Below are 21,947 nucleotides of genomic sequence, written 5' to 3' on the forward strand. Positions count from 1 at the left end.
AGCATAACATTAGCAACTTGCTTTCAAATGGTTCAGGAAAAAATAGTTCTTTGTTCTGTACTTATAACTCTTCTGAAAGCTTGAGATTGCTTAAAAATAAAATATATTTTTAAATGTCTTAACTTAAATCTCCTCCATGTTTCTGCCCAGGATAACATCAAGTCAAGGACATGCCTTCAGAAGCTATTAAACACCTCATTTGCTTTTCACAGATGTCACAGCAATACAATTCTCAATTTTGGTCATTTTTTCCCTTCATTTCTCTATCTTCTCTAAGACTTCAGTGCAAAATCCATTATTGATCAACTATCATTTACTGTACCTCCATTTATATATACGAACTTTTATTTAGCACTAACTGTGCTGGGCCATGTACTACCGTGTTTCCCCGAAAATAAGACCTACCCATAAAATAAGTCCTAGCGGGATTTCTAAGCATTTGCGCAATATAAGCCCCACCCCGAAAATAAGACCTAGTGATGGGCGTGGCTACGCAGCGTATCTGCACAACCCATGCATTTCATCGCACAGCGGTAAAGAAGACGAGCAGCCCTTCTCAGCTGCCCCATGAGAGCTCTATTGCTCGACATGAGAGACTGGGGCCAATGGTCCCAATCTCTCATGAGATAAGGAAATAGAGTCGCAAGAAATTCAGGATGGAATTCAAAGTTTGGAGAGTGATGATGATGTTCCAGAAGAAGACGACTTAACTATATTTGAATAAATGTAGATTGTTGTACCACACTTAAAAAAAATAGCACATCCCCTCAAAATAAGCCCTAGGGTGTCTTCTTGAGGAAAAATAAATATAAGACCCTGTTTTATTTTTGGGGAAACATGGTGAGTACTTTTCAGGCATTATCTCCTTTAACCTCCTTCCCTTACTAATTCCCCGTTTGTACTCCAACCTAAGGCATCCTGGCTGCTGTGGCTTTCCCTTTGGGCCTTTGCAAAATGTGGTGCCTCTGCCTCTCTTTCTCCCCTTTCCCTTCACCCCCTAATTTCTACATATCCTTCAGGTTGCAGGCTAACACTTCCTCCAGGGAGCCTTTCCTTTAGTCTGAGTGAGGGCCCATTCCCTCTGCCCCTACAGAGCCCTCTGTTTTACCATGGTACTTTTACACTACATTTTGCTTTTCTGTTTTTGCTTCTAGTCCCTCTTCTATGATATTCAAGAGTAAGGACTGTATCTTTACTGTAGTTTTACCAAAGCTAACAGAGGGCTTAGCCCATGATGCCACTCTGAACAGATTTTAATTAGTGATTTCTTACTTCTGAAAATAGGAAATTTATTTGATGTAAAATATTTAATCACAAGTAATTAAAAGAATGACAAAAGTCCTTTTAATGACAATATATATAAGTGATATTAAATTTCTTACCAAAATCCAAAAGACTAAGTTTTCTACATGATTCTTGCTAGTGAAAGTGAATTATCAGCACAGCGATAAACAAAATATATTCACATTAATCCTCAAGTGACTTCTAGTAAAGGGGAGCAATGAAAGGATTACACTGCAGGATTGATTTAAACACAATAAGCATTTTTTTTTTTTTTTTTTTAGACAGAGTCTTGCTCTGTCACCCTGGCTAGAGTACAGTGACCTCATCGTAGCTCACTGCAACCTGAAACTCCTGGGCTTAAGTGACTGTCCTGCCTCAGCCTCCCAAATAGCTAGGACTACAGTTGTGAGTCACCTGTAGTCCTAACTTTTTCTATTTTAGTAGAGATGGGTCTCGCTCTTGCTCAGGCTAGTCTCAAACTCCTGGCCTCAAGCAATCTTCCCACCTTGGCCTCCCAGAGTGCTAGGATTACTGGCATGATCCACCATACCTGGCCAGCAATCACTCTTTAAACTGCAGTGATCAAAAATTAGTTTTAATGTCTTCTAAATTCTTCCTGGTCAGGGAACAACAATTTCATTTTCTACTCGTTTGTGTTTTGTGAAAGAATTGTTTTTTGTTTTTTTAAATTCAGAGAATGTCTATTGGCACCACAGAAATCTTGGTGTTATAAAGAAAACTTTCATTATGTTACAAAATGACAAGTTGAGATTGGTGACAAAAGCTGAAGAGAACCAGCAAAGGCAGGTGTGCAGGTCTGTGCGAAGCTACCCCCAAAGTCTAAGGAAGGAAGAGGCTGACAAATCCAGTTTTCTCAGAGAGAAACATTTAACAGGGACTTACAAACAGAAGTGGTGTTGGGTGGGCCAGGAGATGGTGGATCCTCCCACCATTACCCCCCAGGCCTAGGGCATATATACCACAGGGAAGGAATGTGGAAGACAATTGACAGCAACCCCTCAGGGAAAGGCAGGAATGCAAAGTGAATCTACCTAAGGGCAGGATTTACCGTCAAGGTTATTTTGACCTGGGGCAGCAACAATGAAGTAGAAATCTCAGAGGCATTCCTGGAACAGTCTAAATCCAAGTCAACATGGCAGATTAGCATCCAAGATGGAGTTGCTCCCCCACCCCCGAGATGGGGTCTCACTATACTGCCCAGGCTGGAGTGCAGTGGCTATTCACAAGTGCAATCCCACTACTGATCAGCACCACAGTTTTAACTTGTTTCAGTTTCCCTGGGCGGCTTCAGCCCTCCTTAGGCTTAGGCACCCTGGTGATCCCCTACTCCCCGGAGATCACCATATTGACATGGTGACTTAGTGCTGACATCTCATGGGCATAGGCACTACAGCCCAGGACTCCTAGGCTCAAGCAATCCTCCTGCCTCAGCCTCTCGAGTAGCTATGACCACCATGCCCACCCAAGATAGAGTTGCTTTATCCTCCACAAGGCCTTCCAAATGCTCTGCCACTTGAAGCTAATGATTCCCCTCATTTTTGTTCCTCTCTCCCTCCCCTCCAGCCCTAAGAAACGTGCTCTTGTGGTCAACAGAGCCTAGGGGAGGCAGGTCAGGTCTGAGGCTGAAGCTTGAACCACTATGCTAAACCATGACACGGCTGCATTAGCACAAAACCTCACTAGGTGCAGTGAGATCTGAGGAGCCTCAGACATTCCCTTCCACTTTGCACAGAAAATGGGCCACCTGGGGTGGACGAGCTGTTGCTGGGACTTGAACTGTTGAAATCCGCTGTTTCAACTTTAAGCTACCACTTATTGAACACTTTCTATGAGCTGGGCTCTGTGCTAAGTGGTTCCCATGCTTTCTAAAGCAGATCAGTGAGACGTGTCATGACTCACAGCTCCATGAAGCAGCTCCCCAGAGTTATTTGGGTTTCCTCTTCACGTAAGAAGAGTATATATAAGAAGATCTAACTGTTTCATATTATTATATTTAAATAATTCATGCCAAAGGTTGTAGAGACATTAAAAAACTTAGGACTTCAATGCTGTGTTTTCTCGGGAACAAATCCTTCGCCTTTTACTAAAGACTTCCGTGAAGAGAAACAGTTTTGGGTTGGTAACCAATTCTTTTTTCAGGTCTTGCTTAGGCAAGGCTAAATATAAATTAGAAAAAACAAAAAACCAAAAACCTTAGTACTTCCTAAGAATCACCACTTAAGCTTTAATACCACTAATTATACACTTTAAAATGTTTAAAATGGCATACTTTATGTTATATATCACCACCATTTAAAAAAATATTTTTTGGCAGATGAGGAAAACTAAGGCTCAAGGAGACCTTGTTCCATGCCTTCCTCACCCAGGTCAAACGTTGGTACGCCAAGTCCCCGGTGTTGCACCTCTCTTCTCACATTCAGTTGCCCCATTAATAAAATGAGGTAGTTGTCCGAGACGACCTTTAGGGGTCTTTCCGGCTCGACGGCTTTAGTTTTTGGAGAGAGGAAACGGAATCTACAAGATCCTCCCTGAAAAGCAACCATCTGAGCGCGCAAGGGGACGAGCTCCTTCGCGCCGCTCCAGGGTCCAGCTCTCGCCGCCCGCTCCGGCGCACGGGCCGCAGTGCGCGTGCGCAATGGGCTCCGGGCGCGCCCGGGCCTCCGCGCCCTGCCCCGCCGGCGCCGGCTCCCAGGCCCTGAGGGAGGCCAGAGGGCTTGTGGGCGTCGGGCTCCGCAGACCTTTGGCCTCCTCACCGGCCCCCGCCTCCCCTCCTCCTGGCTCTGGTCCCGACAGCCCGCGCAGAGCCCGGGAGGGGGGAGGAGCCTCCCAGCGTGACGCCCGGGTCCTCCAGCTCTTCGCCAGTCGGCCTGCCCCGAGGGGCGTGAGGAGGGGGCGGGGCCGCGGACTTGGGACTTGGGTCCATGCACCGCCTCTGGCCCAGAGCCCTCGCACGCAGGCTGGTCAGGCGGCCAGGGAGCCATGTCGGCGCTGCTGGGGCTCCGGCCCGAGGTGCAGGACACCTGCACCTCGCTGGGACTGATGTTGTCGCTGGTGCTGTTCATGGGGCTGGCCCGCGTGATCGCCCGGCAGCAGCTGCACAGCCCCACGGCCCACGCCTTCGTCTTGGAGTTTCTAGCCACCTTCCAGCTCTGCTGCTGCACCCACGAGCTGCAACTGCTGAGCGAGCAGGACCCCGCGCACCCCACCTGGCCGCTGACGCTAATCTACTTCTTCTCGTTGGTGCATGGCCTCACTCTGGTGGGCACCTCCAGCAACCCGTGCGGCGTGATGATGCAGATGATGCTGGGCGGAATGTCCCCCGAGATGGGTGCAATGAGGCTGCTGGCTCAGTTGGTTAGTGCCCTATGCAGCAGGTACTGCGTAGGCGCCCTGTGGAGCTTGAGTCTGACCAAGTATCACGTCAGTGAGAGGACCTTCGCTTGCAAGAATCCCATCCAAGTCGACTTGCCCAAAGCGGTAATCACAGAAGCCGTCTGCTCCTTTGTCTTCCACAGCGCTCTGCTGCACTTCCAGGAAGTCCGAACCAAGCTTCGTATCCACCTGCTGGCTGCACTCGTCACCTTTTTGGTCTATGCAGGTTTGTCATTCCCACAAAACACCTGGCACGCTTGGAACCTGTATGACCTGAGATTCTAAGTTCTTTACCAAAATACATTTGAGGCCGGGCGCGGTGGCTCACGCCTGTAATCCTAGCTCTCTGGGAGGCCGAGGGGGGTGGATAGCTCAAGGTCAGGAGTTCAAAACCAGCCTGAGCAAGAGCGAGACCCCCGTCTCAACTAAAAATAGAAAGCAATTAATCGGCCAACTAAAAATATATAGAAAAAATTAGCCGGGCATGGTGGCACATGCCTGTAGTCCCAGCTACTCGCTACTCGGGAGGCTGAGGCAGAAGGATTGCTTGAGCCCAGGAGTTTGAGGTTGCTGTGAGCTAGGCTGACGCCCTGGCACTCTAGCCCGAGTAAGACTTTGTCTCAAAAAGAAAAGAAAAGAAGCCCCTACACCGCTGTGATATAAATATTGGTATCCCGTTATTTTAATTTCCATTTTGCAGCCTGATCTTAACCAACAGGGCCAACATGTATTAATAGATCCTGCATTCAGTGCTTTTTTTGAAAACACAGAGAAAAGAATCATTCTTTGATGAAACTGAGATATTGACAAGGGTTCAAATATCCTACAAAGGGATTGTTTTAATGGTAGAGAGAAAAGATAACTTATTAACTACCTCTTCATGCCAAGGTGGTATAGATCCTTTCTGATACTCTCACTGAAAAATGATCCTGCTTTCGAGTTTAAGCACAAGGGACATGATTGTTTAGTAGTAAAAGTGGGGAGTAGAAATTCTTTAGTTCCCTTTCTTAGTTCTATAAATTACTTAAAGTGATTTCTTTATTTCTGTAATAATTCACTGAGTTATAAATGATCTTTATTTTTTATTTTATTTAGTTTTGAGACAGAGTCTCGCTTTGTTCCCCGGGCTAGAGTGAGTGCCGTGGCGTCAGCCTAGCTCACAGCAACCTCAAACTCCTGGGCTCAAGCAATCCTTCTGCCTCAGCCTCCCGAGTAGCTGGGACTACAGGCATACGCCACCATGCCCGGCTAATTTTTTCTCTATATATTAGTTGGCCAATTAATTTGTTTCTATTTATAGTAGAGACGGGGGTCTCACTCTTGCTCAGGCTGGTTTCGAACTTCTGACCTCGAGCAATCTGCCGCCTCGGCTTCCCAGGGTGCTAGGTATAAATGACCTTTAAATGATCTATCAAGATGTGTTTAAATAAAAACTTGATTGAAATTAAAGATTCTTTTAAAAAACAAATAACTTGAGAAATCTTTTGATTTCTTTTAAGTAATTTGTTTACCTTGACCCATCTCAGATGCAGTAATCTACACTAGATATTCTAAATGGGAGGAAAAAATCCCCAAAACAAGTGTTTAATGATGAAATGATTTAAGCATTTTAAATTTCAGATGATTACAAGAGTATCTTTGTTGGGACTGTATCAAAATTATAAAACATTTGGGAGGCAAGAATATAACAAAAGAAATTTATAGTAATAGTCTGTCTTTTGCCCATTAAAAGTGAAACCGTGAGCAGAAACTAACCTCAAGATAAGGACTCTTAAATATACGCTTGACCTCTTAGGGTAAAAATGAGACTTCCCAGCCCAGTTCCCCTTCCTTTGATCTAGTAGCTTTTTTTTAGTACACACAGGTGGAAATAAATGGTATAGAAGAATATACATACATAATTGAGGGATTGGTGAGTAGTTGCTTAGTTATTAAAAGTTTTAGGTTTTTGGCTGGGCGTGGTGGCTCACGTCTGTAATCCTAGCACTCTGGGAGGCCGAGGCAAGAGGATCGCTCGAGGTCAGGAGTTTGAAACCAGCCTGAGCAAGAGTGAGACACCGTCTCTACTATAAATAGAAAGAAATTAATTGGCCAACTAATATATAGAGAAAAAATTAGCCGGGCATGGTGGCACATGCCTGTAGTCCCAGCTACTTGGGAGGCTGAGGCAGTAGGATCACTTGAGCCCAGAAGTTTGAGGTTGCTGTGGGCTAGGCTGAGGCCACAGCACTCACTCTAGCCTGGGCAACAAAGCAAGACTCTGTCTCAAAAAAAAAAAAAAAAAGTTTTAGGTTTTGGCTAATGTAGAAACATCCCCTGTGTATGAACAGAACTGCCCCTGGAAAAAAGTTATGCCACAGGTTAGCTCATATTTGTATAATTAAAAGCAGTAAAATTTTAAAGATTTTTTAAACTAATAAAACATTAACTACAGTTGGATCTTTCTATCCCTATGTTCCTCTTCCCTCTCAATGGTCTTAAAGTTGATATTCTGTCTACTTTTATACTTTTAATAAATACTTATGATTGCATAAATAATGTATATATTAGCCTTTCCCTATTTTATAATTGACAAAGATTTTGAGAGAAGAGAAATAAGATAATATTAAGTCACAGATAAATATAAGGGAAGTTATTGGAAAGAATCTATAATATATTAAGGATCTAAAACACTGCTTTCTTGAAATTAGAGGACTGATTGTTGGGGAATGGGAGAGTGTAAAGGGATCACTAGAACAGTGGTTCTCAACCTTCTCTCCACATTAAAATTACCTGGGGAGCTTTCCAAAAATACCCATTCTGGGCCCAGAGATTAAAATTTAATTACTCTGGGAGGGGCCTAGGCAGTGGTATATTTTAAAGTTCCTCAGATGATCCCATTATGAAACAAATGTTAAGAACCACTGCTTCAGGAATCTGGATCTGTGCTAATTCAGCAGCCACTAGCTGCATACAACTATTTTAATATAACTTAACTAAAATTAAAGATTGAGTTCCTCATTCACAGTAACCACATTTCAAGCGGTCAGTAGTCAAATTGTGCTGTAGCTAGTGGCTATGGTATTAGACAGTGCTGGAGACTATTTGTAGGGATAGAACTAAATCGATAATTATTGATTGCAACGAGTTACAGAAATTCATAATGTATTATGATCTTCCTTTTTGTTTTCTTTTCTGCCAATATAAGGGATATAAGCATATTCACTGGGCACCTGTTACAGGCCAAGCATTTTGCTAGACATTTATATGCGTTTTCTTAATCTTTACAACAACCCGCTGATTAATAGGAATAAAGCTCCCATTTTAAGTAAAGTGAGGCTCATAAAAGTGAAATGACTTAAGGTTACACAGCTAGAATGAGCTGGAACCATAGTTCAAACTGACACTGAAGGCTATACTGATTTCATCATCAGCATTTCTACAGTGTGCTCCTCAAAAGTTACAAAAGCATGCACAATTGGATACTATTCACCCCTAATAAGGAATGAAGTTCTGATACATCCGATATATTCTATCTCCAGAGGATATAACATAGATGAACCTCCAAAACATTATGCAAAGCAATATAAGCCAGACACAAAAGGACAATTATATAACTCCACTTATATGGAATATCTAGAATAGGCAAATTCACAGAAAGTAGAATAGAGGTTCCCAGGGCCTGGGAGGATGGGGACTTGTTGTTTAGTGGGTACAGAGTTTCTCTTTGTATTATAGAAAACTTTGGGAAATAGTGCTGATAGTTGAATAGCACTGTGAATGTAAAACCAATAAATTATGCACGTATAAATGGCTAAAATGGCATATTTTGTATATTTTACCACAATTTAAAACAATTTTTAAGTTACAAAAGGACTATATAGGCAAATAAGTTTGGCAAACACTGGATTACACAGGTTTTCTAATTTTAAGATTTCACAGAGCCTTTACTATGTTACTATATATTGTGAAACACCAAGAGGAGGAATAGACCCATAGTTTTTCAAATTTAGGAGATGTTTTTGTCTAGGAGTGTGTAGAAGAGAACATAATTTGGGAAATGCTACATTAAACCATATTACTCCCCATTACTTTCTAAGGATATAAGTCATAACTTTGGAACAGCACTGTTCAAAATAAATGGACTATCTTGGGACTAGTTGAGTATCTGTCCTATCAGAGGCAAGGCTTTTTTTTTTTTTTTTTTTTTTGAGACAGAGTCTCGCTTGTTGCCCAGGCTAGAGTGAGTGCCGTGGCGTCAGCCTAGCTCACAGCAACCTCAAACTCCTGGGCTCAAGCAATCCTGCTGCCTCAGCCTCCCAAGTAGCTGGGACTACAGGCATGTGCCACCATGCCCGGCTAATTTTATATATATATTAGTTAGCCAATTAATTTCTTTCTATTTATAGTAGAGACGGGGTCTCGCTCTTGCTCAGGCTGGTTTCGAACTCCTGACCTCGAGCAATCCGCCCGCCTCAGCCTCCCAGAGTGCTAGGATTACAGGCGTGAGCCACCGCGCCCGGCTAGAGGCAAGGCTTTTGTGAGAAGGATTTAAGAATGAGCCTAAGCAAGAGTGAGACTCTGTCTCTACTAAAAATAGAAAAATTAGCTGGGTGTTGTGGCACACACCTATAGTCCCAGCTACTCCGGAGGCTGTGGCAGGAGGATCGCTTGAGCCCAGGAGTTTGAGGTTGCCATGAACTATGACCACCCCACTGCATTCTAGCCTGGATGACAGAGTGAGACCCTGCCTCAAAAAAAAAAAAAAAGAATGGATAGGGAAGGAAAGGCAGGGTTAGAGTTGGCTAAGACAGGCATCATTACAAGTTATTTTGATATATCTTTCTTAAACTTCCAAGATAATATAAGTACAGGTTTGACAAAGGTGCATGTTGGAAAATTTCTTTAATCACTTGCACCAATACAGGTCACATCAAAATAACTGATTACACACAGAACATAACTGTCCAGCAACATAGCCACAGGCTCCTAGGATGACCAAGTGTATTTATTGATTTAGTACCTCAAATTTTGATGAGCAGATGGAGGCCTACTGAGATCATTATCTCTTATGTATTTATTAAGCTTCCCTAATAATGTAAAAAAAAAAAAAGCTGTGTGATTTTTCAGCATATTAGAGCTATAAACTATTTTTTTTTTTTTTTTTTTTGAGACAGAGTCTCACTTTGTTGCCCAGGCTAGAGTGAGTGCCTTGGTGTCAGCCTGGCTCACAGCAACCTCAATCTCCGGGGCTCAGCGATCCTACTGCCTCAGCCTCCCGAGTAGCTGGGACTACAGGCATGCGCCACCATGCCCGGCTAATTTTTTGTATATATATTTTTAGTTGGTCAATTAATTTATTTCTATTTTTGGTAGAGACAGGGTCTCGCTGAGGCTGGTTTCGAACTCCTGACCTCGAGCAATCCGCCCGCCTCGGCCTCCCAAAGTGCTAGGATTACAGGCGTGAGCCACCGCGCCTGGCCTGAGCTATAAACTATTAATGCAGACTGTAAGCAAATCTTCCTTAATTTGGGTTTTAGAAGAATTTAGTTCAATGAACAGTGTAAGAGAGAGCTACATTCATTTTTTATGCATAGATTTTGAAAAAAATGTCATTTTTTTACATATGTAAGTTGTCTTTATTACTGCATTCTATTCCTTTATAGAATTTTAAATTTTATACTTTTCTGACATAATACCTGTCCTCTTACCAACTGATAAACTTTAAGTACAGAGACCAAATTTGTTTTATTCATCATGATGTATAACCAAATTTTAGCAGTGTCATCTATCTGGCACAAAGTAAACAGTATTTTTTGAATAAGTGAATGAACTAGCAAATACTCTATTTACTTTTAAAGGGCTTCTTATTTTGGAAGACTTATTTTAGTCTAATAAATTATCTGAAGAAACTGTAGTATTTTTACTTCTTTCCAATCATGAGTTTCTGGTGTCCTTCTAAGTCATGAATATAGAAAATTGTCTGTCAAAAGAAAAGGGAACTAAGTCCATTACATATGTTGTCTCTTAATATAGTAGTAACCATATGAAATATGAACTATTACCAATTTACAAACAAAAAACAGTTTCAAAGGTCCAACTCTTTTTTTACTTTGCCAGTATAATATAGTAGTTAAGAACACAGGTTTGGAGTTGAACTGTGTGCCCTTAGGCTGGATACTTTGGAAACTGAGACCCAAATTAATACTTTGGAAACTGAGGCCCAAATCTTTAAAATAAGAGAATACTATCTCAGAAGACTAGCATGAGGAAGAGATATTCAAGTTTGTAGCATGGTACCCGGCATATACTAAGGGCTTGGGAAATATTATTTCACCCTACTAATCCCCACAAGCTTCCAGTATTATGTGATCATTTTTGCATAATTGATAATGTTGTTGTTCACAACTCCTGAGATAAGTTCAGGAAAATATAAGTTGTAACTTTAATACAGAAATTTGTCCATTGCAAATAAGTCAAAGTTAATTGTTTTTGGTAAAAATCCTTAGGTCTTCCCCACATCTGAGAACAGTCTGTAATTCTTTCAAGTCTGTAAGAATAACAACTACTTTGAAAACAGTTACCTGGCTAGCTTAGTGTTGTGAACAGAATATAAACCAACAATGAAAAGTGAAGTAGTGTCTGGAGATGCAAACTTTGAAAGTATCTGTCCAGCACTGTGCAGTGGTAGAAACTGAATCTAGGGAAAGCATGCTTGCTTTGCTTCTTGTCATTAGAGATGTATTTTCAACTCTGGACAATGATATTTTATCAGACCTCATCTTGATCTAATAACTCTGCTTTTTTTGATCACATGCTAAAATGGGTACCCTGGAGAGGGAGGACAAATATCCTCTGGTTACTGGAAAGGACTAGCTTCTAATATAAATTAGTAAATTGACCTTCTAGCTTATACATGAGTCTTATGTGATTATAACTAGTATTTTTCTGTCACAGGGAATTTGATTCCTTTAGGAATATTGAGAAACATTAGTGCTTAGACATTGCTAGATTTGCGACTTAGCCTTTTGGGTCTGGTAATTTCCCTAAATTCATGTTGTCCTTTGACTTTTGGCTGTCAGCCAGATGGATCTCCCAGTTACACCTCTTCTTTAATATGCCCTGTTATGTCATCTACCTTTCAACTGTCAATAAATAGTAATTTGTTTTTTGAAACCATTTTCTGATATTTCTGTGCCTGATGATTTTGAGTATGTTCTTTTTGTAAAACGCTGAAACACTGAGGTGCCTTTTTACTACCACCCTCCATGCTGGTCTCCTTTGCTGCTCTGACTACTCTTCCCACCAGGGTAATACTTCTGTGTGGCAGTATGAATGGGCAGTACTCAATCACAGGTTGTTTATGACATGGAAGATACAGGATGAAGAAACAGTTTGCTCTCCTTGGTGGTAGCTGTTCAACGATACATTGTGTAGACCTATCTATGTTACTAAAGAGATTTCTCTCATTATTTCAAAATACTGCATGATATTCCAAAGTATAATAAACTTGTTTATTTAACTATTTTCCTATGAATGGATGTTTAGGTTTTTACCAGTTCTTTACTACTATAAACAACCTTGTATATGTCTTATACACAAATACCAGTTTTCATCTAGGACAGTGGTTCTCAATCGGGGACAATTTTGCCTCCCAGGGGACATTTGGCACTGTCTAGAGACATTTTTAGTTGTTATAATGTAGGGAGAGGGTTGTGCTACTGGCATCTAGGTATAGGCAAGGATGCTGCTAAACATCCCACAGTGCACACGACAGCCTCTACAACAAAGAATTATCTAGTAAAACTGCGGTCCTACCCCTGCCCCCCGCTGCCAGCTGGCTGCAGACTGGTACTTGTCCATGACCTGTTAGGAACTGGGCTGCACAGGAGGTGAACGGCAGGCAAACCAAACCTTCATCTGTATTTACAGCAGTTTCACATCACTCACATTACCACATAAGCTCTACCTCTTGTCAGATCAGCTGTGGCATTGCATTCTCATAGGAGCACAAACCCTACTGTAAACTGTGCATGCAACGGATCTAGGTTTCATGCTCCTTATGAAAATCTAATGTCTGATGATCTGAGATGGAGCTGAGGCAGTGATGAGGTTGCAAATACAGATTACCATTAGCAGAGAGGTTTGACTGCACAATAAATGTAATGCACTTGAATCATCCCCACCCCACTGCCCCAGTCTGTGGAAAAATCGTCTTCCATGAAACTGGTCCCTGGTGCCAAAATGGTTGGGGACTGCTGCAGTAAAACATCAAAGCCAATGCCATGTTTTGGGCTTTTGTTAATACACAATCCACACCTGGTGTTTCTGTATCAGTTAACTATTACTGTATAATAAATAATAGCAAAATTTAAAATAACAATAGCTTATTAGTCTTCCTGATTCTATGGGTTAGATGGGCAATTCTTGAGATCACTCATGTAACTGCATTCAGCTGGACAGTGGTGGGGATGGAAAAGCCAAGGCAGCTTCACTCATGTCAGGCAGTTTGTGCCAACTGTCATGTAGGATGCCTTGGTTCTCCTCCATGTGGCCTCTTATCCTCTAGCAGCCTAGACCAGATAACTTATATGCTCAGGGCATTGTTCCAAAAGAGCAAAAAGTGGAAGCTGATAGTTTTATTGAAACCTGAACCTAGAATTCACACAGCATCACTCCTGCCACATTCAGAATTCACATAGTGCTACTTCTGCTGCATTCTGTCAACCCAAGTTGCAATGTCAAGAGGGGAGAGAGACTACTTCTTGCTGAGAGGAGCAGTTTCCACCAAGTCACACTGAACAGAATTGGTGATGTGAGGATTAGAAGATAAGGGAAGTGAAGTAGTTTGAGTTTTTAGAAGCATTTTTTTTTTTTTGAGACACAGTCTTGCTTTGTTGCCCAGGCTAGAGTGAGTGCCGTGGCGTCAGCCTCACTCACAGCAACCTCAATCTCCTGGGCTCAAGCAATCCTCCTGCCTCAGCCTCCCGAGTAGCTGGGATTACAGGCATGCGCCACCATGCCCGGCTAATTTTTTCTATATATATTAGTTGGCCAATTAATTTCTTTCTATTTAGTAGAGACGGGGTCTTGCTCTTGCTCAGGCTGGTTTTGAACTCCTGACCTCGAGCAATCCGCCTGCCTCGGTCTCCCAGAGTGCTAGGATTACAGGCGTGAGCCACCTCGCCCGGCCAGTTTGAGTTTTTAGTATGGTGTAAGACTGACAGTGTTTGTCTTAGACCTAGTGGAAAATCTTAAGTGTACCATGGCTAGAGGACATGCATTGAGGACAATGGTCCATTGAAGACAATAAAAATGGTCCATTTTTATTGATAAAAATTGCAATTAAAAGTCACAGGTTGGCTGGGTGCAGTGCCTCACGCCTGTAATCCTAGCACTCTGGGAGGCCGAGGTAGGCAAATTGCTCATGGTCAGGAGTTCGAAACCAGCTTGAGCAGGAGCGAGACCCTGTCTCTACTATAAATAGAAAGAAATTAATTGGCCAATTAATATATATAGAAAAAATTAGCCGGGCATGGTGGCGCATGCCTGTAGTCCCAGCTATTTGGGAGGCTGAGGCAGGAGGATTGCTTGAGCCCAGGAATTTGAGGTTGCTGTGAGCTAGGCTGATGCCACGGCACTCACTCTAGCCTGAGCAACAAAGCAAGACTGTGTCTCAAAAAAAAAAAAAAAAAAAAGTTACAGGTCACTTTTATCATCCTATCTCACATTACATCATATTGTAAAGATCTGTATGAGTCTTTATCTCTCTGTCCACAGTGTCTATTTTTGAATGGAACTCAGTAATTTTTTTGTGTAATCAAACTGAAATGACTAGCTGCCAACCAAACAATTCTGTTGACCCTTGGCAGTTGCAGGTTTAACATTCCAGGATTTGACTATTCAAAAATGATTCCAAAGGTCCATGACATGATGTCATTTATAACTGCTGAGGCATGAATATGAATCATGCTGTGAGGCTGTATGCTAGAAAAAACTCGTAGCCATCAAGTGAGCTTCATCTCAACACAGCATCATTGTTCACAGCCTATTCAAGTGTGAAATCCCATTAGTGACATCTTATGAAAGGGTCACTTAATTCCCAATGTTACTGTACTGCATTTTATGAAGATAACATGCTATAGTGGTATATGTCAACATAAAACTTGTGAAAATCTGGGGCACTATGTCTGTGGCTGAGCATAAAAAGGGGGATGTGTGTGCCTAAACTTCCACTTGGAAAAACTGCTGGAAATAGCATTGTCTTAGGGATGCTTTTAGGATGTTCTTTGAAAAGTGAAGCCACAACTAGTGAGTACTATTGGACGGATATCCAGCCTCCTCTGCCTTTCTTTACTTGCTGTATGGCCAGACTATAAACTCCTAGGCCTCAAATCAAAGAGATGCCCTGAGTGCAGAGCTGGAACATGAATCCTAAAAAGTAGTCAACAGTTAAACTTTGTGCTTCTCTTTCATGACTACTCACAGTCACTTTTTATTTTTGAAACTACTTTATTGAGCTATAATTCACATACTATTCATAATCACTTTTTTTTTTTTTGAGACAGAGTCTCACTTTGTTGCCTTGGGTAGAGTGCAGTGGCATCATCATAACTTATTGCAACCTCAAACCCCTTGGCTCAAGTGATCCTCCTGCCTTAGCCGGCATGTGCCACCATGCCTAGCTCACAGTTACTCCTTACGGGCTCTGTTGAAAAGTAAAAAAAGAACCAAAAATGGATTCATTGGTCCATTTTACTTTTTGTTTTCAATACAAAGCTATGCTTATGTCCAAGGGGATCCTGGAGTATTGTATCCACTTTAACTGTATTTTCATTTTACTTTTATTATAATGAATTTATATTGATGAATGTTAAGGGCAGCCTAATCTCCTATTTTATAAAAACTAAAGGAAAATAAAGCACATTAACTTTCAATGTCCACTTTGCAGTATATAGAAAAAGCACAGGATTTAAACTCCTAGTGTCCTTTGTCTTTTGTACCTGGCATATTATAATCTATAATCTATTATATTCTACAATATGCCAGGCGGTTCTGCAAAGGAGAACCACAGAATATACTTAAATATCAAATAAAAGTCACGTTTAATAGCCCATTTACTTCCAGTTATAAGAAAATGTAAGATAAATCATTCGGAATCATTCTGCTTAAAATGTATTACAGGAGGAAGTCTAACAGGAGCTGTATTTAATCCAGCTTTGGCACTTTCACTACATTTCATGTGTTTTGATGAAGCATTCCCTCAATTTTTTATAGTATATTGGCTGGCTCCTTCTTTAGGTAAGCATATTTTTATTTATTACTAAGTCTGAAAGATTGAGATATCTTTAAATATGATATGGAATGTAACTGCCAGAGTAGGCACAAAAAAGAAAAAGGTAGTTAACATCCCTGAAATAACATTTTATTCCTGTAGAACTGTTTTTATCTTCAAAGAAACAAAATCTAGTTAATGGTAGTCAGCTTCAGATATAGATATCATTTTAAGAAAACCAGAGATCCGAACACAAAAATAGCAAAGAGTGCTTACTTCCATTTAAAAATAATCTCAGCTGGGAGTGGTGGCTCATGCCTGTAATCCCAACACTTTGGGAGGCCCAGGCAGGAGGCAAGATCTTGTCTTGGCAAAAAATTAAAAAAAAAAAAAAAAAAAAAAATTAGCTGGGCATGGCAGCAGGTGCCTATAGTCCCACCACCTCCTAGGGAGGCTGAGACAGGAGGATGGCTTGAGCCTAACTCAGGTAATTAATTTATTTATAGCTATGTTGCCCAGGCTGGTTTTGAACTCCTGGCCTCAAGCCATCCACACCCCTTGGCCTCCCAAAATGTTGGGATTACAGGTGTGAGCTGCCACAGACTCATCTTTTACATAATTTCAAATCTGCACATGACAATTCATTTTTGCCAGGCACAGTGGCTCACAGCTATAATCTCAGCAATTTGGGAGGATGAGGTGAGAGAATTGCTTACGCCCAGGAGTTCAAGGCTGCAGTGAGCTATGATCGCACTGCACCACTGCACTCCAGGCTGGATGACAGAGCAAGACCCCATCTCTTACAAAAAACAAAAAACTGATATTTAATCTGAATATAAACTGACCTAAGGCTTTAAGCCTAAGTATGTTCAAATTAAGATAAAAAGTTAACCATTGCAGATTTACCTTTCAGGATAGTGCTTTGAGCCCTTGGCTGACTGTCCTCTGTCCCTATTTCACATCAAAAAAGTAACCAATGGCTACATGCTGGATTGTTGTAACCTCAAAAATGATTTACTAATATGTGAATTCTTAAAACTTTTCATTATATTTAAGATTTAAAATTTCAGCATTGGCTAAAATTTTAAGTATTTTGCTTGATGCATCTCTAAAAGCTGTTAACAGTTTAGACTGAAAAAAGAGAAGGGAGAAAGTAATCTAATATATTGTTCTTATTTGAGCATTACAAGTAAAAATTCAGAGTGTTTTCAGTTGCTTTATTCTCTGGGTACATCCCTTGGAGCATAGAGGGAAGTAGAATGTTACCATTTTAAAGAGTAACAAATGGAGACTCAACTCCAGGGTTTCTCACTCAGAAAGTCAGTAATGAAGCCAAGATCAAAACCATAAATCTAAGAAAGAAATAAAGAGGAAAAAAAAAAAACCATAAATCTTTGGACTTCATCCTTTGAATTCATTGTTTAGATCCTACTGGTTCTACTTAAGTGCATACTGTTTTTGAGGATTCGTGGTTGAAGAAAAATAATGTGAGTGTATTAGATTAAAAGTATCTAACATGTTTCATGTAGAACTGAAGTAGCTAATTCTTTAAGCATAGCTTTCCACATCTCTAGTTATATAATTGTATATAATCTTAAACTATACCCACGTAGTGGTTATGAACTTCCTTAAAAATTGTTTTGTTTTTATTTTACTGTATTTGTCTTTCAGGTATATTGTTGATGATTCTGATGTTCAGCTTTTTCCTTCCATGGCTGCATAACAACCATACAATTAATAAAAAGGAATAACTTCCAAAAGACTCAGACTAAGATACAGGACAGTCAAGCTGGGTGTGATAAAGATTTTAATTACCTCATATTCCAAAAACTGTACTGGATTCATCAATATTAACTTCCTTTGAGGAAGCTGCCTTATAGTTTTCATCACTGAGACTTAAAAATATTACTGTGAAAATGAGGTATTCTGTATTTCTCAGTTAAGACTTGTTCTTTTGAGTGATGTATTAAATGCTGCTAGAAAAGACTTAATTACATTAAACATAAATCTCAAGTGATAATTGTTAACTTTGATGAAAAGCAAATGAGTACAGGGTGAGAAGGGAAGGGAAGGTGATGGGAGGACCGAAGAACATATATCAAGTGTCACCTGAATGAACAGAATTTTTAACCAAAGTGTAAGCAGTCAAGCTTACAGAACTGGGGAGAAGATACTTTCCAGCCACTATTTCACACAGTGATACCATCAGCAGTGTCATCTTTCAATAGGAAAGTTGCTTTTGGAAGTACATTATATATCTACTTATACTCAACGGGTTCCCTAAATTGTAAGTATTTTATAATCTAATATTTCAAATATTTGCTCTAAATAGACAAGCTCACTAGCTTCAGGCAAGTTGTTTTACATTAATAGACTACATTAAAACAAAGCACCCACACAAAGTCAAGATTTAAACCTTTCATATTCTTGTTTGATCCTAACAGCTACCTTGTGAAGTAGGTAGGGCATGTATTTTTTTTTTTTTTTTTTTGAGACAGTCTCACTTTGTTGCCCGGGCTAAGAGTGAGTGCCATGGCGTCAGCCTAGCTCACAGCAACCTCAAACTCCTGGGCTCAAGCAATCCTCCTTCCTCAGCCTCCCAAGTAGCTGGGACTACAGGCACACGCTACCATGCCCGGCTAATTTTTTCTATATATATTAGTTGGCCAATTAATTTCTATTTATAGTAGAAACGGTGTCTCGCTCTTGCTCAGGCTGGTTTTGAACTCCTGACCTCGAGCAATCTGCACACCTCAGCCTCCCAGAGTGCTAGGATTACAGGTGTGAGCCACCGCACCCGGCCAAGGGCATGTATTTTTAATCTCCATTTTATGGAAAAGGAAACTAAGCTTAGAGGGCTTTGCCAGCCTGCCTTAGGTCACAGAGAGCCAAATACTATCTTTAAATTTTTACTTCAGTCCAAAAACTGTTCTCGGTCATGATTATCATTAAAGGAAGATTGAAGGTTCTGAAGAAACAAATACTGTATAACAACAATAAAATTTGTTTAGGAATTAACTAGTATTTTTTGAGGTTTAAAGAACCTTCACATTTTACTCTGTTAGAAGCCTTCTTTTATTGTGGGAAGTTCTCATTTTTATTAAAAGTTCAGGCCATAGAGCTGGGCCTGGTGGCTCACACCTATAGTCCCAGCACTTTAGGAGGCTTAGGTGAGAGGATCACTTGAGGCCAGGAGTTCCAGACCAGCCTGGGCAATGTAGTGAGACCTCATCTCAAAAAATAAAAGGAAAAATTAGCTCAGTGTTCTGGTGTGTGTGCCTATAGCCCCAGATACTCTAGAGGCTGAGGCAGGAAAATCACATAAGCCCAGGAGTCTGAGGCTGCAGTGAGCCATTATGATCATACCACTACATCCACCCTGGGCAAGCCCATCTCTTTAAAAAAAAGAAAAAGAAAAAAAAGTTCAGGCCATAAAAGGTTAAGCGTGTTTCTCTTCAAAGGAAATTCCATTATCACAGAATTAACTGTAAAAAATATGGGGTGAGATATGATCTGTTTGAGCAATAATCAGTTAACGAGCAACTGATAAGTTGCCAGGTAATTTAAGTGCTGCTCAGTGATCAGCTTGTAGATAGTCACTCTACTTACATCTGCAGACTGAACAGGTGCAGCTTGTTGCTAATTCTATCCAACAAGGCAGCCAGTTTGACTATCATGGACTTATGCTCTAACCTACAAATTCAGCCCATAGTCATTTGTATTTTAAAAAGTAGAGTTCACAAAAATTGTGACTGAACTGTTAAATGCAGATGTTTTTATTTGGCCTGCACAGTGCTTAATAATGGCTATTCCCTTTTTATTTTATTTTTTATTTATTTATTTTTTATTGCGGCATATGATGGGGGTACAGATTTTAAGAATGGTCCAATTTTCCAAATATGAAAAGCTGAGTTTAACTTGTTTCATGGCTGTTTTTCTTACAGAAATGTTTTTAGTCACATGTCTTGCATGAGGGCTTCTGTGGTTTAAGAAAAATGATTATTAATTTGTGAAAACACCCAGCCCTCTGAATTTCATCAGTCATACTTTTGAGTTGTGACTTCTGATGACACTGCTTTCCCTGTAGCCCTCTCAAGTGGTGGCTGTTTTCTCTCATACCTTTTTTTCCCCTGAGACTGGGTGCTTTGAATTCCTGGGCTCAAGTTATCCTCCTACCTCAGCCTCCTGAGAAGCTGGGATTACAGGTGCGAGCCACCATGCCCAGATAATTTTTGTTTTAGAGATGGGCATCATGCTATGTTGCCCAGGCTAGCCTTGAACTCCTGGGCTCAGGTGATCCTCCTACCTCAGCCTCCCAAGTAGCTGGGACTACAAGTGTGTGCCACCACACCTGGTTCTCCCATACCTCTTCTACCACTGTGCCTGGAGGTGAAATAGTCTTCTCCTTACCCTCATTGCTGCTTCCCATCCATTCTCCTGTGCCTCATCCATTAAAAATATGTCATCAGCTACCTAGGTACTGTTGCAGTCATCTATTTAGTCTCTCAACTCCCTTTGTTCCTTTAAGACTGTAGTTACTGTCTCACTCTCTACAACGCTACTACAGTTGTATTTCTTGGTGGTTAAAACCCACAAAGATGACTCTTCTAATGCTTGGCCTTGGAGTTCATTGGCTCTCTCCTTTGGTAATTTTGTCTTCTAATCTGCCTCACCTACAACTTTGTTGGTAACCTTTAGCTTATTACCAATAACTGAAATCTCTGACCTCAAACACCCCGCCTTCCAACCACTAACCCCTTTCCAGCCCATTTTAGGACCCCATCTCCAGTGATCCTTTGACCCCCAAGGGGAACTTCTATGCACTGATTAACAGCACTTTTCACGTCTCTCACCCCTCCCAAGTACCTTATTCTCCTTAAACAGCTTAAATTACTTAGCCAATCATCATCACACACATGCTTGCATACATTCTTAACTCCCTTCCTTCTCTATCTCATCATACTCCCATGGCTTAGCCTCAACTTAATTAAATCCAACCGTATGTCTATTCCATGCCTGCACCCATGCAACAGAATAAAATCACAACCTTTTAAATTATTTTTTTAAAGATTCAGGGTTGCAATAGACAGCTATAAAGTCAATTTTTTTTTTATAAGACAGCATCTAAGCAGTCTTTCTGTTTGGGATAATCAACTCCTGCGACAATCTACACAGAGACAGTGCCCTTCCACTGCCAAAGCTTACAGGGTCAGATACTCCTTCTGCCCCCGGCAACTATGGGTTGTGTGGTGACTCAAAGACAGGGACAATTAAGAAATGAGGCTAACAGCAGCAGGGCAATCAAACATCTTATATAAACATAATGGTTCCTAATCTTTTTATGAGCCTGGTTTATGTCAACTTCCTATTCATTGTATGAGCTACCAGATAGTCTTCTTTTTTTTTTTTTGGAGACAGAGTCTTGCTTTGTTGCCCAGGCTAGGGTGAGTGCCGTGGTGTCAGCCTAACTCACAGCAACCTCAAACTCCTGGGCTCAAGCAATCCTGCTACCTCAGCCTCCCGAGTAGCTGGGACTACAGGCATGTGCCACCATGCCAGGCTAATTTTTTTTTTCTATATATATATTAGTTGGCCAATTAATTTCTTTCTACTTATAGTAGAGAGGGGGTCTCACTCTTGCTCAGGCTGGTTTCAAACTCCTGACCTTGAACAATCTGCCCACCTCAGCCTCCCAGAGTGCTAGGATTACAGGCGTGAGCCACCGCGTCCAGCCCAGATAGTCTTCTAATAAACATTTTCTGCTTAAGCTAGCCAGATTTAGATTTATTTACAACTAGCATTGGGGCTGATATAGTGTCATAATTTTATGAACATACATTGCTGTACTATCTTAATATTTGCATTATCTATTATACAGGCTTAGACTGCTGTATTTTGGAGGAATATATATTTGCTTTTCTTTATAATTCTGCCAGCTATTTACTGCTGTTACTGTTATGCCTGATGGAACCACGGCTTTTTCCTTTTCTAACCTGTTGTGTGCCTAGAAACTAGA

At 40.9% G+C, this 21,947-nt stretch overlaps 1 protein-coding gene and 1 non-coding gene across 2 annotated transcripts; both read left to right on the forward strand.

Moving 5' to 3' along the window:
- Positions 1-3,345: 3,345 nt before the first annotated feature.
- On the forward strand, positions 3,346-3,463 carry LOC142870717 (U5 spliceosomal RNA). Its single transcript, XR_012919062.1, has one exon. It is a non-coding gene; the product is annotated as a U5 spliceosomal RNA (small nuclear RNA).
- A 566-nt stretch (positions 3,464-4,029) lies between these two features.
- Positions 4,030-21,702, forward strand: AQP11 (aquaporin 11). Its single transcript, XM_012745128.3, has 3 exons — positions 4,030-4,903; positions 15,841-15,957; positions 17,603-21,702. Exons 1-3 carry the CDS (start codon positions 4,285-4,287, stop codon positions 17,680-17,682), a joined length of 816 nt encoding a protein of 271 aa, XP_012600582.1. The 5' UTR covers positions 4,030-4,284; the 3' UTR covers positions 17,683-21,702.
- The last annotated feature ends 245 nt before the right edge of the window (positions 21,703-21,947 follow it).

Source organism: Microcebus murinus, chromosome 4 (genome assembly GCF_040939455.1).
Source record: "Microcebus murinus isolate Inina chromosome 4, M.murinus_Inina_mat1.0, whole genome shotgun sequence".
Lineage (NCBI taxonomy): Eukaryota > Metazoa > Chordata > Mammalia > Primates > Cheirogaleidae > Microcebus > Microcebus murinus.